This window comes from Lithobates pipiens, unplaced genomic scaffold, assembly GCF_037356315.1.
Source record: "Lithobates pipiens isolate NorthernLeopardFrog02 unplaced genomic scaffold, aLitPip1_a1.2 Scaffold_22, whole genome shotgun sequence".
NCBI lineage: Eukaryota > Metazoa > Chordata > Amphibia > Anura > Ranidae > Lithobates > Lithobates pipiens.
Window position 1 is genome coordinate 89,850,664 of NW_027507784.1, and position 22,672 is coordinate 89,873,335.

At 41.9% G+C, this 22,672-nt stretch overlaps 1 protein-coding gene across 1 annotated transcript in view; it reads right to left on the reverse strand.

The window, feature by feature from the left end:
* The window catches only part of WNT10A (Wnt family member 10A), a 95,144-nt gene that overhangs the window by 45,199 nt on the left and 27,273 nt on the right, over positions 1–22,672 (reverse strand). Inside the window, exon 2 of the mRNA XM_077447866.1 lies at positions 3,477–3,739. Within this exon, the coding sequence (XP_077303992.1) occupies positions 3,477–3,739 (263 nt within the window). The remainder of the gene's footprint in view (positions 1–3,476; positions 3,740–22,672) is intronic.

The following is a 22,672-nucleotide window of genomic DNA, read 5'->3' on the forward strand; positions in this document are numbered from 1 at the left end:
AGTGTGTACTGACCACTCCCCACAAACATCATTCCATCAATCCCTGCTTGTGTGATTGGCTCACCAATTTTCCCAGAAGTCTGCCTAAGATACAAGTCAGGTTTCAGGCATCCCCTGCAACAAGAATGTCATGTTTGGAGAGATACTTTCAATAGAAACACGTCTAAAGGGATCCAGGCTCAGCAGCTTTCCTCATTAGTGCTCTGCAGCTGCACACCTGACAGTTAATCACGAAACCCCTCCCATTAGACCCACTCAGTACAGAAGCACAGAGAAACACACATGTATTTCTTCAGAATAACAAAAGGTAGGGATCTGCAACAAAGTTTGTTATAATCCTTTGCAATGTACATAGATCACCCAGAGGGGACAGTTTTTTCTCAAAAAAAGTGGAGTTACGCTTTAAGTGACTGTACAATTGTGCGCTGATTGCGAGATTCACATAACTGGATAAAGAATGCTTTGAAGTGAGTGAAATCATTTAAAAACGTTGTAATTAGCCACCCATCCATCCATAGAGATGTACAGGGCCTGCTCATTCTTGGGCTGAAGGGAAGATATTGCAGCCACTGTGAGCTGGAGGGAACAAGTGTAGCCAGGTGCTTGACGTTCATTTTTGAAGACGTGCAATTATAAGACCTTTCATCATTTATCAACCCAAGATCTGACCATTTACAGCATTTTTGGAACTTGTAAAGAAAACTGCCCCATCTCTCCTGACCTGAAACCTGCCCAGCAGCAGTTTTATGTGAAGCATTTTTACAGCCTGCCTTATGACATGGTGCTGGTTATTAGCAGGGGGGTCAAGGTTAACCTGGAGGGGGTTAAAGAGTAAATAAGGGAACGACCTGAGCGTCTGCCTTGGATCTTATCTGCTATCAGAGATCTTTGCTTGTGTGTGTGTGGTGACGTGAGAGCCCGATACATCAGTGTCAGATCAGAGGGGTATAGAGAGAGGAACTCTTCAAAGACTGCGGATGAAGATGAGCCATCAGACAGGAATGGGGAGCCGCAGGCCATTCGTCTGGGTCACGTCTTTGGCGCAGGAATTCCGACAAGATGGCTGTGCAGAAAGTCAACCTGACAAAGGAGACCCGGTCAGCTTATTTTTCCGGTGCAGTCTCGGGTATTGAACACATTCAGGGGCGGACTGACCATTCGGCCACTCGGGCACTGCCTGAGGGCCCTGGGCCACTAGGGGGCCCCATCAGAGTTTTGCCGGCCTCAGTAAAGCCAGGGACAGTATGTATAAATCTTTTTTTTTTTTTTACATCTGTCTCTGAAATGTCCCTTACCGACATCCTTTTGGTCTAAAAATCCTGAGGTTATAGCTGCCCCACCTCTCCAGTACCTTCTCAGCCAATAGAAAAATGTCTATGTATACTGTGTGTACATGTAGGTGTATACTGTGTGGCCCCATAATCTCTGATTGCCTGGGGGCCCCATAATCTCCTATTGCTCGGGTCCCCATGAGTTGTCAGTCCGCCCCTAAACACATTATAATTTTAAACTGTGAGATTGGGCACTATAAAAGACTGGAGAACCTACAGTAAAATGCATTCTAATGCTGCGTACACACGGTTGGAAATTCGGCCAGCAAAAGACCGATGAGAGCTTTTCATCAGAAAATGCGACTGTGTGTAGGCTCCATCAGAATTTTGCTGGCTGAATTTTGGACCAGCAAAAGATTGAGAGCATGTTCTCAATTTTTCAGACGGAAAAAGTTTCTATCGGAAATTCCGATCGTATGTATGCAATTCTGACGCACAAAAACTCACGCATGCTCAGATTCAACTACGAGACGTAAGCTATTGGCTACTGGCTATTGAACTTCCTTTTTCTAGTCCCGTCATGCCTAATTGACCCCTGATATCTCCGTAAAGAGGACCTGCCAGGTAAAATACACTATCACATAGGGGCTTATCATCTCCTCTGTGATGTGCACAAAGTCTGCTCTAAGATAAAGGACTCTTCCTGGTGGTCCTGTCTTTAAGGAGACCAGAATAAATAATAACTTCCACCCGGAACAACCAGATAGGGCCACCTGGAATAATCCACGACTGTGACCGCCAGTGGTACGGGGACACCAAACTAGAAATAGAACATAGGAAGAAGGCCCACCAGCCTAGTGCAGGCTAGCTCTGGGGAAGAGGGTATATTCCTTGAAACACATCAGCTGTGCCTATCCTGCTGACATGCATCCGGTGGGGTTTGCATCCTATGCTTGTGACTATTATCGCTTGGAGAGTGAAAGTGAGCTTTATTGAATTTTTTTTTTTTAAGTTTCATAGGATAATGCACTAGGCTGGTGCGCCTTCTTCCTAATTCCTATCTCCTCTGTGATATTAATAAATTAAAAATAAATACATAAAATAAAAAAAGATTTAAAAGTTGGGAGAGGTTTGCTTACTACATTGGTGACGACTAAAGGCCAGTGTTGATGGGTTTTAATATACAAATTCAACATGCTTTTGACATCAGTATGAGATGTTCCTGAAGGTAAATTTAACCAGCATTTGACCTGCACCTAACCTACATTTGACCGGCACCAAACCTACACGTTACCTTCTCCCAACCTACATTTGACCTGCACCCAACCTACATTTGACCTGCACCTAACCTACATGTTACCTTCTCCTAACTTACATTTGACCTGCACCTAACCTACATTTGACCTGCACCTAACCTACATTTGACCTGCACCTAACCTACATTTGACCCACACCGAACCTACATTCGACCTGTACCTACATTTGAACTTGCACCTAACCTACGTTTGACCTGCACTGAACCTACATTTGACCTGCACCTACATTTGACCTGCACCTAACCTACATTTGACCTGCACCTAACCTACATTTGACCCACACTGAACCTACATTTGACCTGTACCTACATTTGAACTTTCACCTAACCTACGTTTGACCTGCACTGAACCTACATTTGACCTGCACCTACATTTGACCTGCACCTAACCTACATTTGACCCACACTGAACCTACATTCGACCTGTACATACATTTGACTTGCACCTAACCTGTGTTTGACCTGCACCAAACCTAAATTTGACCTGCACCTAACCTACATTTTACCTTCTCCTAACCTACATTTGACCTGCACCGAACCTACATTTGACCTGCACCGAACCTACATTTGACCTGCACCTAACCAACATTTGACCTGCACTGAACCTACATTTAAACCTGCACTGAACCTACATTTGACCTGCACTGAACCTACATTTGACCTACTTCATCTACTTTTACATTCCCATAGACCTTTATGGGAAAAGAGAAGTGCTAAGTATTATTGCTGAACTCTACATACAAACAGGGGTGTTAGAACTTTACCATGTACTGTTTTAACTGTGGCCTTTATCACACAACGAGTTTGTTTATGTTACACTTTCATGACCACCAAAATATTTTATTTTTTTATATTTGAAGGCCCTTGAGTAGGACCCCCACCATGCTCACCTCTGCTGAAAACTGCACTCTCATAAGGAATCTTGTTCTTTGTTTCCAGACTGGAACAATTCCAACGGTGGTCCCTAAACTGGTGCTGGCACTCGTGGATGGCGATTTGGATCCCCTGTATGGCTGAGGCTGTGACATCAGGGTTCCGCATACAGACTTCCATCTGGCGCCGGGTCAATCCAGGTAATGTCAAGCACACAGTGTTGGCATTAAGTACCGGTTCTGGTGGTATCTTCAGTCCTAGAATTTCATTCGTTAGGGACCTGAATGGTGCAAAAAAAATAAAAAAATATTTATTTAGCCAACATGTTCAATGGCAATTCAGCCACGACCAGAGCAATTGTTACATTTCGGCTATAGAGGCACTAACTCTGTCATTACTTGCCATAATATAGTAAAACATATATTGTTTGTTGTAAAAAAAAAAAAAAAAAAAACACAAGACCTTCATTTGGTTATATTGTCTTGAAAATTATTAATATTTTTTTGCAATCCGCAAAAAAATAAAAAAAAAAGCATAACAAATAAATGTACTTTTTATCTAATTTGATCAGTTTAAAAAAAATATAGTGTTAATGTAGATAAAAATATAAATATTATTTTATAATTTGTCCTCTTTAAATCGACAGTACAATTATGATTCTGCTACAAAGTATTGCATTTTGAAACCACATTTTTATTCTAAACAAACAAAATGAATAAAAGAAATATAAATCAAAAAATGGGGGGGGGGGGGGGGGATTAATTTAGGGCCGGTAGTGTAAACTAAGGATTAGTAAGGAATTAAATACTAACACATTTTATAAAAAATTTGGACCGATGATGTATCCACCTAGGTGAGTATGATTCTTAAAAAACAAAAAAAAAAAACAAAAAAACGTATTTTTTAACTTTGGTCAAAGCTGCCCAGTTTGTTTTCATTTCTAAACAAACAAAATGAATAAAAGAAATATATATATAAAAAAGGGGGGGGGGGGGGTAATTTAGGGCTGGTAGGGTAAATGAAGAATTAGTAAGAATTTAAATACTAACACACTTTATAAAAAAATTGGACTGATGATGTATCCACCTAGATGAGTATGATTCTTACAAAAAAAAAAAAAAAAAAAATTACTTCTCTTAACTTTGGTCAAAGCTGCCCAGTTTGTTTTAATTTCTAAACAAACAAAATTAATAAAAGAAATATAAATAAAAAAGGGGCGGGGGGGGGGGGGGGAGTAATTTAGGGCTGGTAGGGTAAACTAAGCATTAGTAAAGAATTAAATACTAACAAATTTTATTAAAAATGTGGACCGATGAGTATGATTCTTAAAAAAAATAAAATAAAAAAAAACATACTTCTCTTTTAACTTTGGTCAAAGCTGCCCAGTTTGTTTTTTATTTACAGGCACCCCTTACCCGCAAAGGTAGTTTTTTTTTTGGTAAAGATGGACTAACCCTTAAGTTCTCCCCTTCACTCCTCCCACAACAGCTTTCTAAAAACATATATAGATATGGGGGGAGGGGGGCAGAGGAGCTGGGGCAGCACAGACAGTGACTGCACACTTCCAGAAGAGGAGAGGGCTACAATCTGCAAAGAGGGAGGGTCCTGAAGTAGTCACATTTTCAAAAATACATTACAACTGAATAATAATAATAAAAAAAAATATTTATAGAAAGGAAAAGAAAGAAAATTTAAAATGCTTGATTTTTCTGTAGTTTTCCCGGCAATTTTTGAATTAGTTGCGGTGCGTTTGGTTCAGCACTTACAGGGTTAAAACAGATGGTGAAGAGATGTCACGTCGCCACCTGTCAAATGTCTCTGAAAACCAATCTGAATGTGGATTCCCTTTCAGAGACACAAGTCTGTATTTAACGTTGCTCCCTATGAAGCCCTTGATTGACAGGTGGCTCACACTTGTCACCTGAGAGTATTATCTGGCATAAAGACAAGCACCTGGCTGCGGGAATCGCGCCATTGTATACCAGTCAGTGTATGTGACTGCGAACAAATGAGAGATGAATAGGGTGAGGTCACTGCCAACCGCCGTCCGCAGTCACCTGGGAGGTATTCCGTGTCATTCCTGCATTTCTACCTGTCCCTTCCTGACGTTTTACAGACATCTCCACCTTTTATCTACAAGAGCCTTGAGCTACGAAGCTCTCCGGGTCTGCCCGGGCCCCATTAAGATAATTGTGCCTCTCTCTGGGCTGGAGGATGAGCGCTGCACAGCGAGATATCGCAGGTGACGGGAATTAGAGCGCTAACATGCCCTCCGGACACCGCCTCTAATGCTCTATTTCAAACATTTCCCAACCTGACCAAAGTATCCTGTAAACAGCAAAAAAAAATAAAGAAAAATAAAAAAAGTAGAAAAAAACTTGTACTGAGGGAAACATAAAGGCTGCCATTGCTATTGTCTGCTTGTCATACTGATCCGTCGGCTTCTCAGAGCATGTACGGGTCTGCAGATCACTTTGCTGGTTTTTCGGGGGATAGGATTTAGTTCAGGGGTCTCCAAACTGCAGGCCTTTGCTTGCCTTTATCCAGCCCTTGGGGGCATTTTTTTCTTCCACTGATACCAATAATGGTGCACTATTCCTTCTACTGATACCAATGATGAGGCACTATTCCTTCCACTGATACCAATAATGGTGCACTATTCCTTCCACTGATACCAATAATGGTGCACTATTCCTTCCACTGATACCAAAGACGGGGCACTGTTCCTTTCAATGATACCAATGATGGGGCACTATTCCTTCCACTGATACCAAAGACGGGGCACTATTCCTTCCACTGATACCAATGACGGGGCACTATTCCTTCCACTGATACCAATGACGGGGCACTATTCCTTCCACTGATACCAATGATGGAGCACTATTCCTTCCACTGATACCAAAGACGGGGCACTATTCCTTCCACTGATACCAATGACGGGGCACTATTCCTTCCACTGATACCAATGACGGGGCACTATTCCTTCCACTGATACCAATGATGGAGCACTATTCCTCTCCCATCACATGCCTGATGAAGGGGTCCTGTGTGGCTCCGAAACTTTGCACTACACCATTTTGTGATGTGATTATTGGAATAAAAACAGTCTCGTTGATCCTTGGTGTGCTGGCGAATATCTACATATCGCATTGGTTCCAGTATCCAGCTGGCTGTCTTTACAGCACCCAATGCCTTCAGAGTTCATTCCAGGAATGTGTGCGATGGGAATATAGACTATTCCTCCCGCTGATAGCAATGATGGGGCACTATTCTTCCCCCTGACACCAATGATGGGGCACTATTCCTCCCACTAACATCAATGATAGGGCACTATTCCCTTTTTTTTAATCACGTTTTCCAAAACTTCAAAAGTGTTATCTAAACGTTCTCACAGTACAAGAGAATGTCGCCAAATAAGCAAAATAATTGGCAACAAGTCCCTTTTGAACTAGGGGTGATCCTAGGACAGGAAGTGAGGGTACATTTTCCTAATGGGGACACAAATCACAATAGAAGCCTGAATTATTATTTTTTTTTGCAATTATTTCCACTCTCTCTTTTAAGAAGTTTTATCTAAACTTTCTCATACTACAAGGGGATGTCCTTAAATAAGAAAATGAATTGACAAGTCCCATGTGAACTGACAAGGCCAAGCGTCACAACATGTCACCTAAGGTGACCCTTGGACAAGAAGAGAGGGACATTTCTCTAGTGGGGACACAGATTGCAATAGAAGCCTATTTTCCATACTTTCCATTTTTTTCTTTTTTTATCCAAACATTCTAACAGTACAAAGGAATGTCCTCCAATAAGGAACAAGGGGCAACAAGTCCCAGTTGAACTGACAAGGCCAAGTGGCAACCTTGCTTGTCACAATGGGGTTGATTTAGTAAAACTGGAGAGGGCAAAATCTGGTGCAGGTCTGCATAGAAACCAATCAGGTTTTGTTTTTGTCAAAGCTTAATTGAACAAGCTGAAGTTAGAAGCTGAGGCTCCATTCACACTTGTAGGACTTCAAAAGTTGTGCTGATTTCGGAGAGCAACTTTGATGCAACTTTGGATGAGTGCAACTTGGATATGATTTGCCTTTGACCAGTGATAATGGACAACTGTTGGATTGTATAACATTCAGGTATGAATTTGTTTTTTTTAATAATTTTTTTTTGTTTTTATTGGTCTGGCTGGTTGTGGTGTTTTTTTTTGGGTGGTGGTACCACCATTCAGGTATGACTTTATTGCAACTTTTGAGGGTTAACATTAAAGTCTATGGCCCTCAAGCATGAAAGTCTGACCAAAGTAGTGCATGAACTACTTTGAAGTTGCTGAAACTTTAACCACTTCCCGACCAGCGCACGACGATGTACGTCGACAGAATGGCACGGGCAGGCATATTGGCGTACAGGTACGTCCAATATTCAATGCTGCCCTGCCATCGGGAGCGCGCCGCCGCCGGCGCGCTCCCGCGCTGGTCGGGACCCCCGTGAGTCCGGTCGCGGGACCAGCGGACTCGATCGCCGCGGGCATCCCACGCGATCGTCTCACGGAGCGGCCGAATGGAGGAAATGCTGTGTAAACAACATTTCTCCATTCTGCCTAGCAACTAGTGACGCTGATCTCTGCTCCATGTGATTGGAGCAGAGATCAGTGTTCACTAAATGAAAGCCCAATCCCCCCACAGTTAGTAATACACCCCTAGGAACACTTAACCCCTACACTGCCACCCACTGGTTAACCCTTTCACTGCCAGTGTCATTTACACAGGAATCACTGCATTTATATAGCAGTGATTACTGTATAAATGACAATGGTCCCAAAAATGTGTCAAAAATGTCCGATGGGTCCCCGACAATGTCCCAGTCACAATAAAAATCGCTGATCGCCGCCATTACTAGTAAAAAAAAAAAAAAAATTTAAAATTATTAATACAAATGCTATAAAACTATCCCTATTTTGTAAACGCTATAACTTTTGCGCAAACCAATCAATAATCGCTTATTGCGATTTTTTTTACCAAAAATATGTAGAAGAATACGTATCGGCCTAAACTGAGCGAAAAAAATGTTTTTTTATATATTTTTGGGGGATATTTATAATAACAAAAAGTAAAAAATAATGCGTTTTTTTCAAAATTGTCGCTCTATTTTTGGTTATAGCGCAAAAAATAAAAACCGCAGGGGTGATCAAATACCACCAAAAGAAAGCTCTATTTGTGGGAAAAAAAGGACGTCAATTTTGTTTGGGAGCCACGTCGCACGACCGCGCAATTGTCAGTTAAAGCGACGCAGTGCCGAATCGCAAAAAGTGGTCTGGTCTTTGACCAGCAAATTGGTCCGGTCTGCAGGTGGTTAAGTCACACATATACTCACCGGCCACTTTATTAGGTACAGCTGTTCAATAGCTTGGCAACACAAATTGCTAATCACCATAATTGCTCCTGATGAGTGGTAACTAACCACGAAACGCGTCGAGCTACGGATGCTACACTAATGCATCTTTTATTTACAGTAACATTCTGATATGTGCAATATTATACCTATGCAATGCCAGACTAGATACTTACCTTTTACATACATATATGTATTGACTCTATAGGTCTATATATGAAATGAATTTCAGACTCACAGTGCTGTGTCTTGTTTTTGTCATTAATATATGGAATAAACTTGTCAAGAATAGTTATGTTTTCAAAGTGAATGCTTCATTCAAAGTCCCAACCCTTCATTTATTTTCTTATCACAAATTGCTAATCATCCAATCACACGGCAGCAACTCAATGCATTTAAGCATCTAGACGTAGTGAATACGACTTGCTGAAGTTCAAATCGAGCATCAGAATGGGGCAGAAAGGGGATGTAAGTGACTTTAAACGTGGCATGGTTGTTGGTTGACAGACGGGCTGGTCTGAGTATTTTTCAAAAACTACTGATCTACTGGGATTTTTTAAACACCTCTCGCGTTTACAGAGAATGGTCCAAAAAAGAGAAAATATCCAGTGAGCGGCAGCTGTGTGGAGGAAAATGCCTTGCTGATATCTGAGGTCAGAGGAGAATGGGCAGACTGGTTCCTGATGATAGAAAGACAACAGCAACTCAAATAACCACTCATTACATCCTGGGTATGCAGAATATCATCTCTGAATGTACAACACATCGAACCTGAAAGCAGATGGGCTACAGCAGCAGAAGACCATACCGGGTACCACTCCTGTCAGCTAAGAACAGGAAACTGAGGCTACAATTGGCACAGGATCACCAAAATTGGACAACAGAAGATTGGAAAAACGTTGCCTGGTCTGATGAGTCTGGATTTCAGCTCCAACATTCAAATGGTCGGGTCAGAATTTGGTGTAAAGAACATGAAAGCATGGATCCATCCTGCCTTGTATCACCGGTTCACCGGCTGGTGGTGGGGGTGTAATGGTGTGGGGGGGTATTTTCTTGGCACACTTTGGGCCCCTTAGTACCAATTGGGCATCTTTTATACACCACGGCCTCCCTGAGTATTGTTGCTGACCATGTCCATCCCTTTATGACTACAGTGTCCCCATCTTCTGATGGCTCCTTCCAGTGAGGGGAGATTTCATTAGTGGGGACACAAATCGCAGAAAAAAAAAAATATTTTTTTAAATTTTTTTTTAATACGCTTTCCAAAACTTTGAACATTTTCCCATTGTATAAGTGAATGTCCTCATATAAGCAAATAAATTGTTTAAATAAATCAGTAGTAGGTTGGAGCACCTGCAATGGTGCAAGGAAAGGAGCTTGTGACCTGAAGTGGTCTTTTCCTCTGCACCGGACCCCCTCCCCCCCTCCCCCGTACCTGTAACATGCGTCTCCACGCTTTTAAGGGTGCATGGCACCTCTGTGCCCCCCCCCCCTTCCCGCCTCCCCCAGACCATTTTATTGTATTCATGGACCTGAGATCAAAGCCCAGGCCATGTCCCAGCAGATGAAACGAGAATCCAGCCAAAAATAGCCAGTGATCCCTCCACGTCCTGCGTTCCCCTGATCAAAGCCGAGGCCTCTGATACATTTCCTGCCTGCAATTTATTCCCTGACATATTTCTTTTACTCCCAGGCTTCCCCTCCGAAGAGGCTGCAAGTTCACATTTGCAGAGCCAATTTCCATTCGCCGGAGCGACGTATGGAGGAAGGTGGGGGGGGGGGGGGGGCTTGCGGTCTACAACACGGACGATGAAAGTGGGGCGTGGTTTTGTGGTTCGCGGGCTTGCCTTTGAAGTGGGCAGCGTTTTCAAGGGTGACGCGTTCTTGCCTGACCTGCTGCAAACTCGTTTTAGTCCCCCCCGGACCTGTGCTTAACCCTTTTCCTGCTGGGGACCTGTTCTAAGACACCCCCATCGAATATTTACCCCTCTTTTGTTTCAATGCAATTTAAATGATAGCGAAAGCCATTTTGGATACAGTAGCAAAGGGTTAAAGCTGACGTCCCAGCGCAAAGAAAAGCCTTTTCATTTAACTGCTTCAGCCCCGGAAGATTTTACCCCCCTTTCCTGACCAGAGCACTTTTTGCGATTCGCCACTGCGTCACTGACAATTGCGCGGTCGTGCGACGTGGCACCCAAACAAAATTGATGTCCTTTTTTCCCCCACATATAGAGCTTTCTATTGGTGGTATTTGATCACCTCTGTGGTTTTTATTTTTTTGCACTATAAACAAAAAAACAAAGCGACAATTTTGAAAAATAAAAACAATATTTTTAAACTTTTTGCTATAATAAATATCCCCCAAAAATATATATATATATATATATAAAAAAAACATTTTTATTCAGTTTAGGCCAATACGTATTCTTCTACATATTTTTGGTAAAAAAAAAAAAAAAAAAAAAATCGCAATAAACATATATTGATTGGCGTCTACAAATTAGGGGATAGTTTTATGGCATTTTTATTAAAAAAAAAATTTTTAATTAGTAATCTGCGATTTTTATCGTGACTGCAACATTATGGCGAACACATTGGACACTTTTGACACTATTTTGGGACCACTGGCATTTATACAGCGATCGGTGCTATAAAAATGCACTGATTACTGTGTAAATGACACTGGCAGGGAAGAGGGTTAACCACTAGAGGGCGATCAAGGGGTTAAGTGTGTCCTAGGGAGTGATTATAACGGGGGGGGGGGGGGTTGGGGGTCTACCACTGACAGGGCAGCGATCACGGCTACTGATGACAGGGATCGGTGATCTCTGTCATGTCACTGACTAGGCAGAACGGGGAAATGCTTTGTTTACATCTCCTCATTCTGCCTCTCCACAACACGATCGCGGGACACCGGCGGACATAGAGTGCGTGCGCCCACTAGCCCCTCAAATTAAAGGGGACGTACAGCCCACCGCTGCCATTGTGCCAACGTATATCAGCGTGCGGCGGTCGGCAAGTGGTTAAATTATAACTAAAGCCATGTTCAATACAGTAGCAAAGGGTTAAAGCTGAAGTCCCAGCACAAAAAAAAGCCTTTTCATTTAAATATATTCCTTAAATAGCCACAAAGGATATACAGCCACTGTGTGCACCAAATACCTTTTCAAACCCAGATATTACTTTGCAAAAGTAGCAGTGACATCATCGCTGTGCTGTACATAGTCTGTGCAGGGAATAGAGTTGTGGGAGAGGCTACTGCAGGCCCCACCCACTGCAAGCTGCCTGCAAAAAAACTACAGGAGGGGTGGAGACAAGGCCAGTCACCCCGCACAAGGAGAGAGAGCAGAGCTGTGGGCGGGGCCCAGCAGACCCCACCCTCTACAGGAGGGGGGTGTAGACAAGACCAGTCCCATGCACAAGGAGAGAGGTGGCACATAGCCTCCTCAAAGCTTGCCAAACACCTCTGAAAAAAACGATCTGACCACAGATCACTTTTTAGGAGCACAGGAGTCCTCGCTGCATGGGTAAACATAGCCTACTTGTGTAACAAGTCACAAGGTGAGAGGCTGCAGTAGGGGGCTGATCTGTGTCAGACATTTGTGAACACAGACAAGAACTGCACTGGCCCCCAGAATTACCAATGATTGTGTCATCTCTGAGTCGGCATCTCAGTGGATGGTGACCCTGGATGATGCCTGAAGAAAGATGGCGTTGTCCTTCTGGAGTGAAAAGCTGGTAAAGGCATTGTCAGGGGGAGTACTTTTACTTTCAGTTACAATATGACTTGTGTAGCAATTGTATATGCATCCTTTTTGTTATTTTTTCCCACAAAAGTGGAGTTACCCTTTAACCAGTTCCCATCCGACCTATAGCAAAATGACGGCCGAGCGGGACTTTCACCGTTCTGGGTGGATGTCAAATAACGTAAAAGAATAACGTAAAAGAAATAAAATAAATAACCTGATCACTACTGTAGTAACACTGTATTGCTCAGCTCACCATGTGTTTAAAAAAATAAAAATAAAATGTTTACTGCACTGGCAACAGTATGTAAAAAAAAAAGAAAAAAAAAAATTGTAAAAAGTTGTTTTGTTTTTTTCTTCTAAAATAATTGTGCAAAAATTTACAGCTTCAAAAAAACTTGCCATGCCTCTCACTAAACATCTGGGACTGTCTACTTTCCAAAAAAGGGCTAATTTTACCGTCCTGGCATTTTCAGGCCTCAAGAAACGAGATCATTGCATCAGAATTGACCGATTATATTTTTTATTATATATATATCTCATAGTTTGTGGACTCTATAAACTTCCTACAGACTAAATAATATACACTGAATTGGGTTATTTTCACCTAAAAATTTAGCAGCATACACTTTGGCCTACATTTATGAAGAAAGATTATTTAATTGCAAAATTTTATAATGGAGACAAAGAAAATTGCGTTTTTTTTTTTCAAAATTTCCAGTGTTTATTTAGCAAAAAAAAAAAAATCCCAGATTAAATACTTGTGTATTAAAGCTCTATTTGTGGGGAAAAATGTAAAAATGTAATTTGGGTACAGTGTTGTATGACCGCGCTATTGTCATTCAAGGTGTGAAAAGCTGAAAATTGGCCTGGGCAGGAAAGGGGGTAAAAGTGTCAGGCTTTGAAGGGGTTAAGTGCATGGGTGATTTTTTTTCCAGAACATTCCAGTAAATACAATTTCTTGTTTGATGTCATCGTACATCATAATTGTTCTCACTTCCCTATTGGAGAGGACACATGATGTCACAATGGGGTATGACTAGACACACATTTGGGACATTCGTCTGCCCCGGCACACTCCCCGGCTGGTAGAGCTCAAATTGCTCAATCATTACAGAAGTTCCCAGCAGGTTACTCAGCTGTTTGTTGACGAATGTTAACGTACAATTCCAGCTAAAAAAATATATATATATATTTTTTTTTTATGCCACCTGTTCCCCCATTGGAGGATCTTGCTATTCCGAGGACCGCCATCTCTTGGACAGAAAAAAAGCCTTTAAAAAGGAGAACTCTGAGCAACCACACAAATACGGATGTGTAAGCAGCTTTGCTAAAATTATTCAGAAATTGTCTAGTATTACCGTATCTGATAAACTGACGGTGCGTTGGGTGCTTTTTTTTTTTTTTTTTTTTTAAAGAAATTCTATACATGAAAATGAATGTATGGAGGCCAGAAAGTGGTCGCACTTTAATTGCTGTATATAGTGAAATAGTTCAAGTTGAACTCCAGGCATAAAAATGTTCATATATATTCCTCACTAGCCACAAAAGATATAAATCCACTTTGGGTGCACTAAATGCCTTTGCAAACCCAGGTATTACCTTGTAAAATTGTCAGTCACATCATCACTGTGCTGTACATAGCCTGTGCAGAGAATGGAGCTGCGGGAGTGGCCCCAGCAGGCTCCACCCACTACAGAGCACTACAGGAGGGGGGGGGGCGGAAACAAGACCAGTCCCCCTGCACAAGGAGAGCAGAGCTGTGGGCGGGGCCCAACAGACCCCACCCACCCTCTACGGGGGGGGGGGGTGGAAACAAGACCAGTCCCCCTGTGCAAGCGAGAGCGAGCAGAGCTGTGGGCGGGGCCCAGCAGACCCCACCCTCTACAGAAGGGTGGCAGAAACAAGACCAGTCCCCCTGCACAAAGAGAGAGAGAGCAGAGCTGTGGGCGGGGCCCAGCAGACCCCACCCTCTACAGGATGGGGCGGAGACAAGAACAGTCACCCTGCACAAGGAGAGAGAACAGAGCTGTGGGCGGGGCCCAGCAGACCCCACCCTCTACAGAAGGGGACGGAAACAAGACCAGTCCCCCTGCACAAGGAGAGAGAGCAGAGCTGTGGGAGGGACCCAGCAGACCCCACCCTCTACAGGAGGGGGCGGAGGCAAGACCAGTCCCCCTGCACAAGGAGAGAGAGCAGCAGTGAGCGGTCTTTATTACAGGAAGTCTCACACTGTATTACTGCACAGATCTGGAAGAAATACACAAAGCTCACAGAGATTCAAGGAGAACACATGAGGAATGGATTTAGAGAGAGGAAATCCCTTCTCAGATCACCACTATTTCTGTTCTAGTAATAAATCAAGATGTGCATTTTACAATTCACATTCAGTCCTAATGACAGGATATATAGAAAGCATAAATCTCACTAATGGAGAACCACACAGCGATAAAAACCTGATAGAGATTCTAACCCTTCTATACTATTACTACTTATATATACTCTACCCAAAAATGTGATTGTGTCATCTCATTCTCAAGCCACTAATCCTAAAGCACTTTACCATAAACCCTAAACTTTAACCTTGACCTACACTCTTAAATCTAAGCCCCGGGCTCACACTGCCACGACTTGTCATGCGACTTGGGAGTTCAAAGTCGCATGACAAGTCACGCCAAATTAACTGCAATGGAAATGTTCTACTCTAAACGCTCTGAACTTACAAAACATTTCCTGCCCTACTTCTGGTGCGACTTCGGCATGACTTTGCATTGACTTCTGTTGAAGAGATCGAATGTTAAGCGGCGCAGTGTGAACCGGGGCTAAACCTTAGGTGAGATGCACTCCAAACATTAACCTTATAATATAACCCCAAAACCCAACTCTAATCTGAGAAAAATAGCAACTTAGTATAATACATGGTATATAATATATTAATACAGTTACAATATTATTATTGTTAAAGCGGTAGTAAACCCGCACATTTTTTTATTTTTTAAACCTGCAAAGCAAAAGGCATAATGAGCTAGTATGCACCGCATACTAGCTCATTATGAAATACTTACCTTAGAACGAGGCCCCGACATCTGGGCCGATCCACGCCGAGGGAGCTGACATGCTCCCTCGGCATTTCTTCCGGGTATCGCGGCTCCGACGCTGTGAGTGGCCGGAGCCGCGATATCGTCACTACCGCGCATGCGCGCGGGAGATTTCAGTCCGGCCGCTCGGCTGCTGCCGGATTTTGACGGCGAGAAACCCCTTGTGCGCATGCGCCGCTGCAGTCAGCGGCGCATACCGAGGGGAATATCTCCTAAACCGTACAGGTTTAGGAGATATTTTTTTTACCTACAGGTAAGCCTTATTATAGGCTTTCCTGTAGGTAAAAGTTAAAAATGTGGGTATACAACCACTTTAATATTATTATCATTATAAACAACGATACTATTAATAATAATAAGAAAAATTATTAACTCATTAATAATTATTACAACTTATTTTTTTTTTATTTATTGTGATTATAATACAATGTATTTTTAACATAACATTATGAACACAATACAACAGATGATACAACATTTTTTAAGGGCTCGACAAATCCTTGGCGCCAAGTCCCCATGGAGACTAGACATTGCGTCCTGGCACCTAGGCTTTTGTCAGCCCATTAACTGTTGTAAGGAGGCACAATTTGTATTGCCTGATGCCCTGTACATGCAGTTCTTGGTGCCAGGCAGGTTGTTTTTTTCTACTTGATCACTTGCCAGGTAGAAGCATTTTGGGAACTCCGCTGCCGCTGGATTGCATCCACACACGTGGTTGGAAATGTGCCCCCCCCCCCCCCCCGTGCGCACCCTCCGTTAAGTATCCTGGGCTCTGCTTACCCATCTGTGGTCCCAGGATCAGCATAGCGGGCACTACAGGGTTGAGAGGAGAGTGTATATATGTCCGCTCTTCTCCCCATCTTCCTTACAGACATGGAAGCAACATGTATGATCACTACCGTGACCCTGTTGACAGTTTCCCCCGCCCATTAAGCATGGCTCCCAACTGTCCCTGATTTGGAGCAATGTCCCTCTGTCCCTCATTCCTCCTCATTTTGGTCTGATCCATATAGTTGTATATAAAATGCACTTTTTATCTAGCAAAAAGTGTCTTCCATTGCTAAACCTTTCGTCCGATTTCTAAATTGCTACATTTGTAAATTCCATAAGCTGACATAAAGGAATTGTAGGGGTAAAAAATAAAAAATAAAAAAAATAAAAAACACGTGTGGGTTTAAAGAGGAAGTAAACCCTGATGGGTTGATTCCCTGCAAAGGTAAAGCATAATGGACTACTATGCATCGCATAGTAGTCCATTATGTGTCACTTACCTGACACAGGAGCCAGCGATGTCACCGCTGTCCCCTGTAGTCCGGCGCATCCATCTTCTTGGTGGGTCTCGCTGCTCCGCCGCTGTCATTCGACGAAACCGCGATGACGTCACTCCCGCGCATGCACACGGGAGTTGCTAGCGCCTGCGTGCCGCTGTCTACGGCGCATGCGTTTTAGCAAATATCTCCTAAACCGTGCAGGTTTAGGAGATATTTCTTGGACCTACAGGTAAGCCTTAATCTAGGCTTACCTGTAGGTCAAAGTTGGTTGTAAGGGTTTACAACCACTTTAACCAATCTTGTTTTTTTATACAATTCTCCTTTAAGGGGGCGTGGCAAGGGGCATGTCCTATTCCTGCATACTTTTGCTTATAGGTGTCCCTCATTCCCATCTCAAAAAGTTGGGAGGTATGCATCAAGGCCCGGGAAAGAATGTGATGCAGTGCGATGTGCATTGCATTACATTTAGCAGCACACAGGGTCTTTGTCTCATTAAAGAGAACCTGTCACCAAAAAAAAAAAATAATAATAAATCACCACATCGGGAACTTTTTGTCCCATATGTGATGAAAAAATAAGTTAAAAGAAAAAAATAAACAAAAAAAAATTGTAAATGTAAAAAGTAAGACCCCTTTCACACTGAGGTGCTTTTCAGGTCGATTTTACGCAAAAAAAGGCACCTGAAAAGCTTGCGAAAACCTATTTGAATGCTTTCACACTGGGCCAGTGCGCTGAAAAAATGTCCCTTTCCATTGAAATGAATGGAAAGCGCTTCAAAAGTGCTCAGTGTTTTACTGGCAATTTATAAGCACCTCTGTGTGAAATGGGCCTAAAAGTTACACCTAAGCACATATATATATATATATATATATATATATATATATATATATATATATATATATATATATATATATATATATATATTTATATTTATTTTTTGAAAACCTAAATTGCAATACACATGTTACATATCCCTTGCGCACAAACTGGCTCCTAACTTTTTTTTTAAGTGGCTCCTATATTCAAACAAATTTGTTATACTGTGACTTTATAATTACAGTGTATGAATAATAATAATAAATAATAATAATATTTTTTTTAATAATAATAATAATTATTATTATTATTACTACAATGTAATTACAATGTCATATTATGAAAACAATACAACAGATCATATAACACTTTATAATTACAATGTATGAATGTAAATATTATAATTATTATTTCATTACAATGTCATATTACGCAAACAGTTACCCTTACAATGACCTCATATTAATCCCATAACCTAACTAGCTTATAATTATATAATAATTACAATATTATTAGTTATGTTGTATCATCTGTTTAATTGTGTTCATAATATTCACACTGTCATAATTATTATTATTACTATTTTTACAATGTAAATAATATGAACACAATTCAACAGATGATATAACACAATATATAATATTATAGGTAAAATGTGTGAATAACAACAATACTACCACTAAACTACTACTACTTATATTAATAATGATTATATTTTGTTGTCATTATTATTATTACATTGTAATATTATGAGCGCAGAACAACAGATTATAAAACAGATTAAGAAACAATTAAAATATCTTAGGCCACGATGGCGTCGGCCACAAATTTGTGACAAAATCGAAAACGCTTCATGGTCCTCAGGGTTTTTGCAGCTGGGGTGCCGCTGCACCCTGTGATGTCACAAAGAGTCCCCGGGGAAAAGCCCTTTACAGTCAGATCATGAAAGGGTTAATGTCTGTATACAGAGAGGGGGAGAGGGCTCACCCCACACCTCCCCCCCCCCCCCCCCCGTGTATCATCTGTTTAGTTGTGTTCATAATATTCACCATGCCATAATTATTATTATTACTATTTTTACAATGTAAATAATATGAATGCAATTCAACAGATGATATAACATAATATATAATATTATAATTAAAATGTGTGAACAACAATACTACCACTAAACTACTACTAATAATAAGGTTTTCCTTGGGTCATTTTTTTTTTTTTTTTACAACACGGCTCTCTCTTCCTCTACGCTGTAATCTGTACTCTTGCCAGCAAAACTGAACATTGTGCGAAGCGCCCGCCTGCATCTTGCCAACCGATGATGTCATTGATTGCTAAGGACAGGTCAGGTGTCCTGCACAGCTTTCCAATTAGCTGTGCTGGAATGCCAATCCAATTCCTGTAAAAATTAGATCTCGGAAACCAGTGCTGAGAAAATATAAAGTCTGCTTTTATCAACCTCTCCTTCACGGAATGCTTGTTGGCTGGGTGGAGATTGCATAGCAAAATAAATTGCGGACTCAGAAAAGAGAGTCTCAGATATCAGGACTGGCTGTATCCAAGAAGATAAAAGATTTCCAAAAAGGTTAGGACGAGGCTTTAATAGCCGCCTGTTTTATGTTTTGTTTTTTTTATGGAGGTCCTGACCAGCAAGAGGATGAATGACTTCAGGGAAAAGATAATAAAAACTCGTCTTATTTGTAACATGCCGAAAATGTGCCCCGTTTTTTTTACCCCGAGGTGCTAAAAGGTGTCTGGCCCTTCCCCCCCTCCTCTACAGACACAAGTCATTACCAGAACCCCCGGCCGCCTTTGTCTGCCTATTCACCGCTAAGACAAAATATTTTGTTAACAAAAATAAATAAAATCTTACATTTCCAGAAAAAAAAAGGTTTTCATAACTATGAATGTATACTTTCCTCTTAAAGAGACACTTCCCTTCATGGACATTTTACTTTCACCCAATTTTGTTTTTGTATAAAAATTAACCGGCATTCATTGTAATATAATAATGTCATATCTTATATATTTTCATTTATCAAAAGTAGCTAAAACTTTATATATTAAAGCAGGACTCCGGCCTTCCCTCCAGTCTTGCACAGTTGTACCGGCTTCTCTCCTGGATGTAAATGGTTTACTCTGATTTCACTGCACACTGTGAGCTTCTCATTCTGTGCATCAGAAGCTGCAGCAAGTCAGAGCCCACCTAGTTTCCTGGCTGGAGGACATCCAGGATCATCTAGCTCTTTCCTCTTCAGGCTAACTGTCCATGGCCCGCCCATTTTATTCATCAGGTATCATTTCTTTCAATTGCAAAGGTTCAGCATAACATATGGGTGTCACCCGGGGTGATCTGTATGCAAATACAACCTTCCTAAGACTGCTCACTCCTCCAGACTGACACCCAACCATCAAGGCGTTTTGAATTTTTTTTAATATGGTCTTTCCCACCGTGCTGAAGCTCAGTTTCAGGGTCTTGGCAATCTTCTTATAGCCTAGGCCATCTTTATGTAGAGCAACAATTCTTTTTCTTTCAGATCCTCAGAGAGTTCTTTGCCATGAGGTGCCATGTTGAACTTCCAGTGACCAGTATGAGAGAGTGAGAGCGATAACACCAAATTTAACACACCTGCTCCCCATTCACACCTGAGACCTTGTAACACTAACGAGTCACATGACACCGGGGAGGGAAAATGGCTAATTGGGCCCAATTTGGACATTTTCACTTAGGGGTACTCACTTTTGTTGCCAGCGGTTTAGACATTAATGGCTGTGTGTTGAGTTATTTTGAGGGGACGGCAAATTTACACTGTTATACAAGCTGCACACTCACTACTTTACGTTGTAGCAAAGTGTAATTTCTTCAGTGTTGTCACATGAATAAAATATTTACACAAATGTGAGGGGTGTACTTACTTTTGTGAGATACTGTATATCTTACTTTATGCTATAAGACATATCCAATAAAAAAATAATAATAATCAAATTTCTTTGTTTGTTGTTGCTACATAGAAAATCCCAATAGCCATATATTGATTGGTTTGTGCCAAAGTTATAGTACAAACTATGATATATATATATATATATATATATATATATATATGATTTTTTATTTATTTTCACTAGTAATGGTGGACATTCTGACACTGACACTTTGCTGGAACCAGTGACACTAAAGCCCCGCACACACGATCAGAAATCCCGCCAGCTAAAGTCCGATGAGAGCTTTTGGTCGGATATTCCGACCATGTGTACGCTCCATCGGACTTGAGAGCAGGTTCTCTATTTTTCCAACAGAAAAAGTTTTGATCGGAAATTCCTGATTATCTGTAGCAATTCCGAAGCGCATAATTCCTATGCATGCTCTGAAACAATTAGACGCATTCTCGGAAGCATTGAACTCATAGTGTTGTACATCACTGCGTTCTTGGCGATCGAAAGTTCTGGGAACTTGAGTAATCGTGTGTATGCAAGCCAAGCTTGAGCGGAATTCCGTCGGAAAAACCATCCAAGATTTTTCAGACAAAAACTCAGATTGTGTGTACGGGGCATAATATAGCGATCAGTGCTAAAAATATGCACTGTCACTGTACCTGCAGGGAAGGGGTTAACATCAAAGGGTTAAATGTGTGCACTATAATGGGATGTAGTGGATTTTTTCCCCCTGCTTTGCAAGGAATCCAAATCCATCACTTCCCCCCTGCCAGAACAGGTCTGCCTTGTCTCTCTCCTCGCTGATCGGTGGGCGCCGGCAGATATACATTGGCCAGCACCCACTGACCGGCTTGTACTTGTATCTAATCCCAGCACTGCCAGGTTGCTGGTGGTGCGTGTGCCCCCTACCTGGAAGTGCCAAATCGCATACTAGGTACGTACGTGATCTGGAACAGAAGAGCTGCTCTGCCACTGTACATCCAAGCGATGTGGTCGGCACGCGGTTAAATCGATTTTCATTCAAATTAAAAGTTTTGAATGAAAATCTGTACATGTGTGGCCAGCATTAGTATATGCTATAATATAATGCTAACTGACACATTTTCTTGTCTCCCCAACCAAAGTGTCATCCCATCAGATGGCCGATGTCATCACTGATCACATGTGCAGCCCTATGGCAGTTGCAGATAAAACAGAAGTTAGATGGCGGCTTCCTTGGCTACAAAGGATAGGAGGGTTACGTTCCGCTTTAAGTGGTCAGAATTCTGACTGCTGGTATAAATGTCTGAACGTCAGCAACAGCCTTTTTACTTGTTTGGGCTTCAGGAGGCAACCTGTAGGAGGCAACAGTGAGCGACCTGTTCATTCCAAGTTGCAAACTCTTTAGTCTTTTGGCCAACTTTATTGGCAGTTTTAGTCAGTGTTTGCAGTATTTTTCCCTGCATTCTAAATGTAACACACTCCTGAACCCTGTATTCTTAGCATAACACACTCCTGAACCCAGCATTCTTAGCATAACCCACTCCTGAACCCTGCATTCTTAGCATAACACACTCCTGAACCCAGCATTCTGAGTGTAACTCACTCGTGATCCCTGCATTGTGACCGCAATGCACACCTGAACCCTGCAATCTGAGTGTAAAGCACTCCTGAACCCTGTATTCTCAGCGTAACGCACTCTTGATCCCTGGATTCTGACCGCAACGCACCCTTGAACCCTGCATTCTGACCACAACGCACCCCTGAACCCTGCATTCTGACCACAACGCACCCCTGAACCCTGCATTCTGACCACAACGCACCCCTGAACCCTGCATTCTGATTGTAAAGCACTCCTGAACCCTGTGTTCACAGCGTAATGCACTCCTGATCCCTGCATTCTAAGTGTAACACACTCCTGAATTCTGCATTCTGACCACAACGCACCCCTGGACCCTGCATTCTAACGTACTCCTGAATCCTGCATT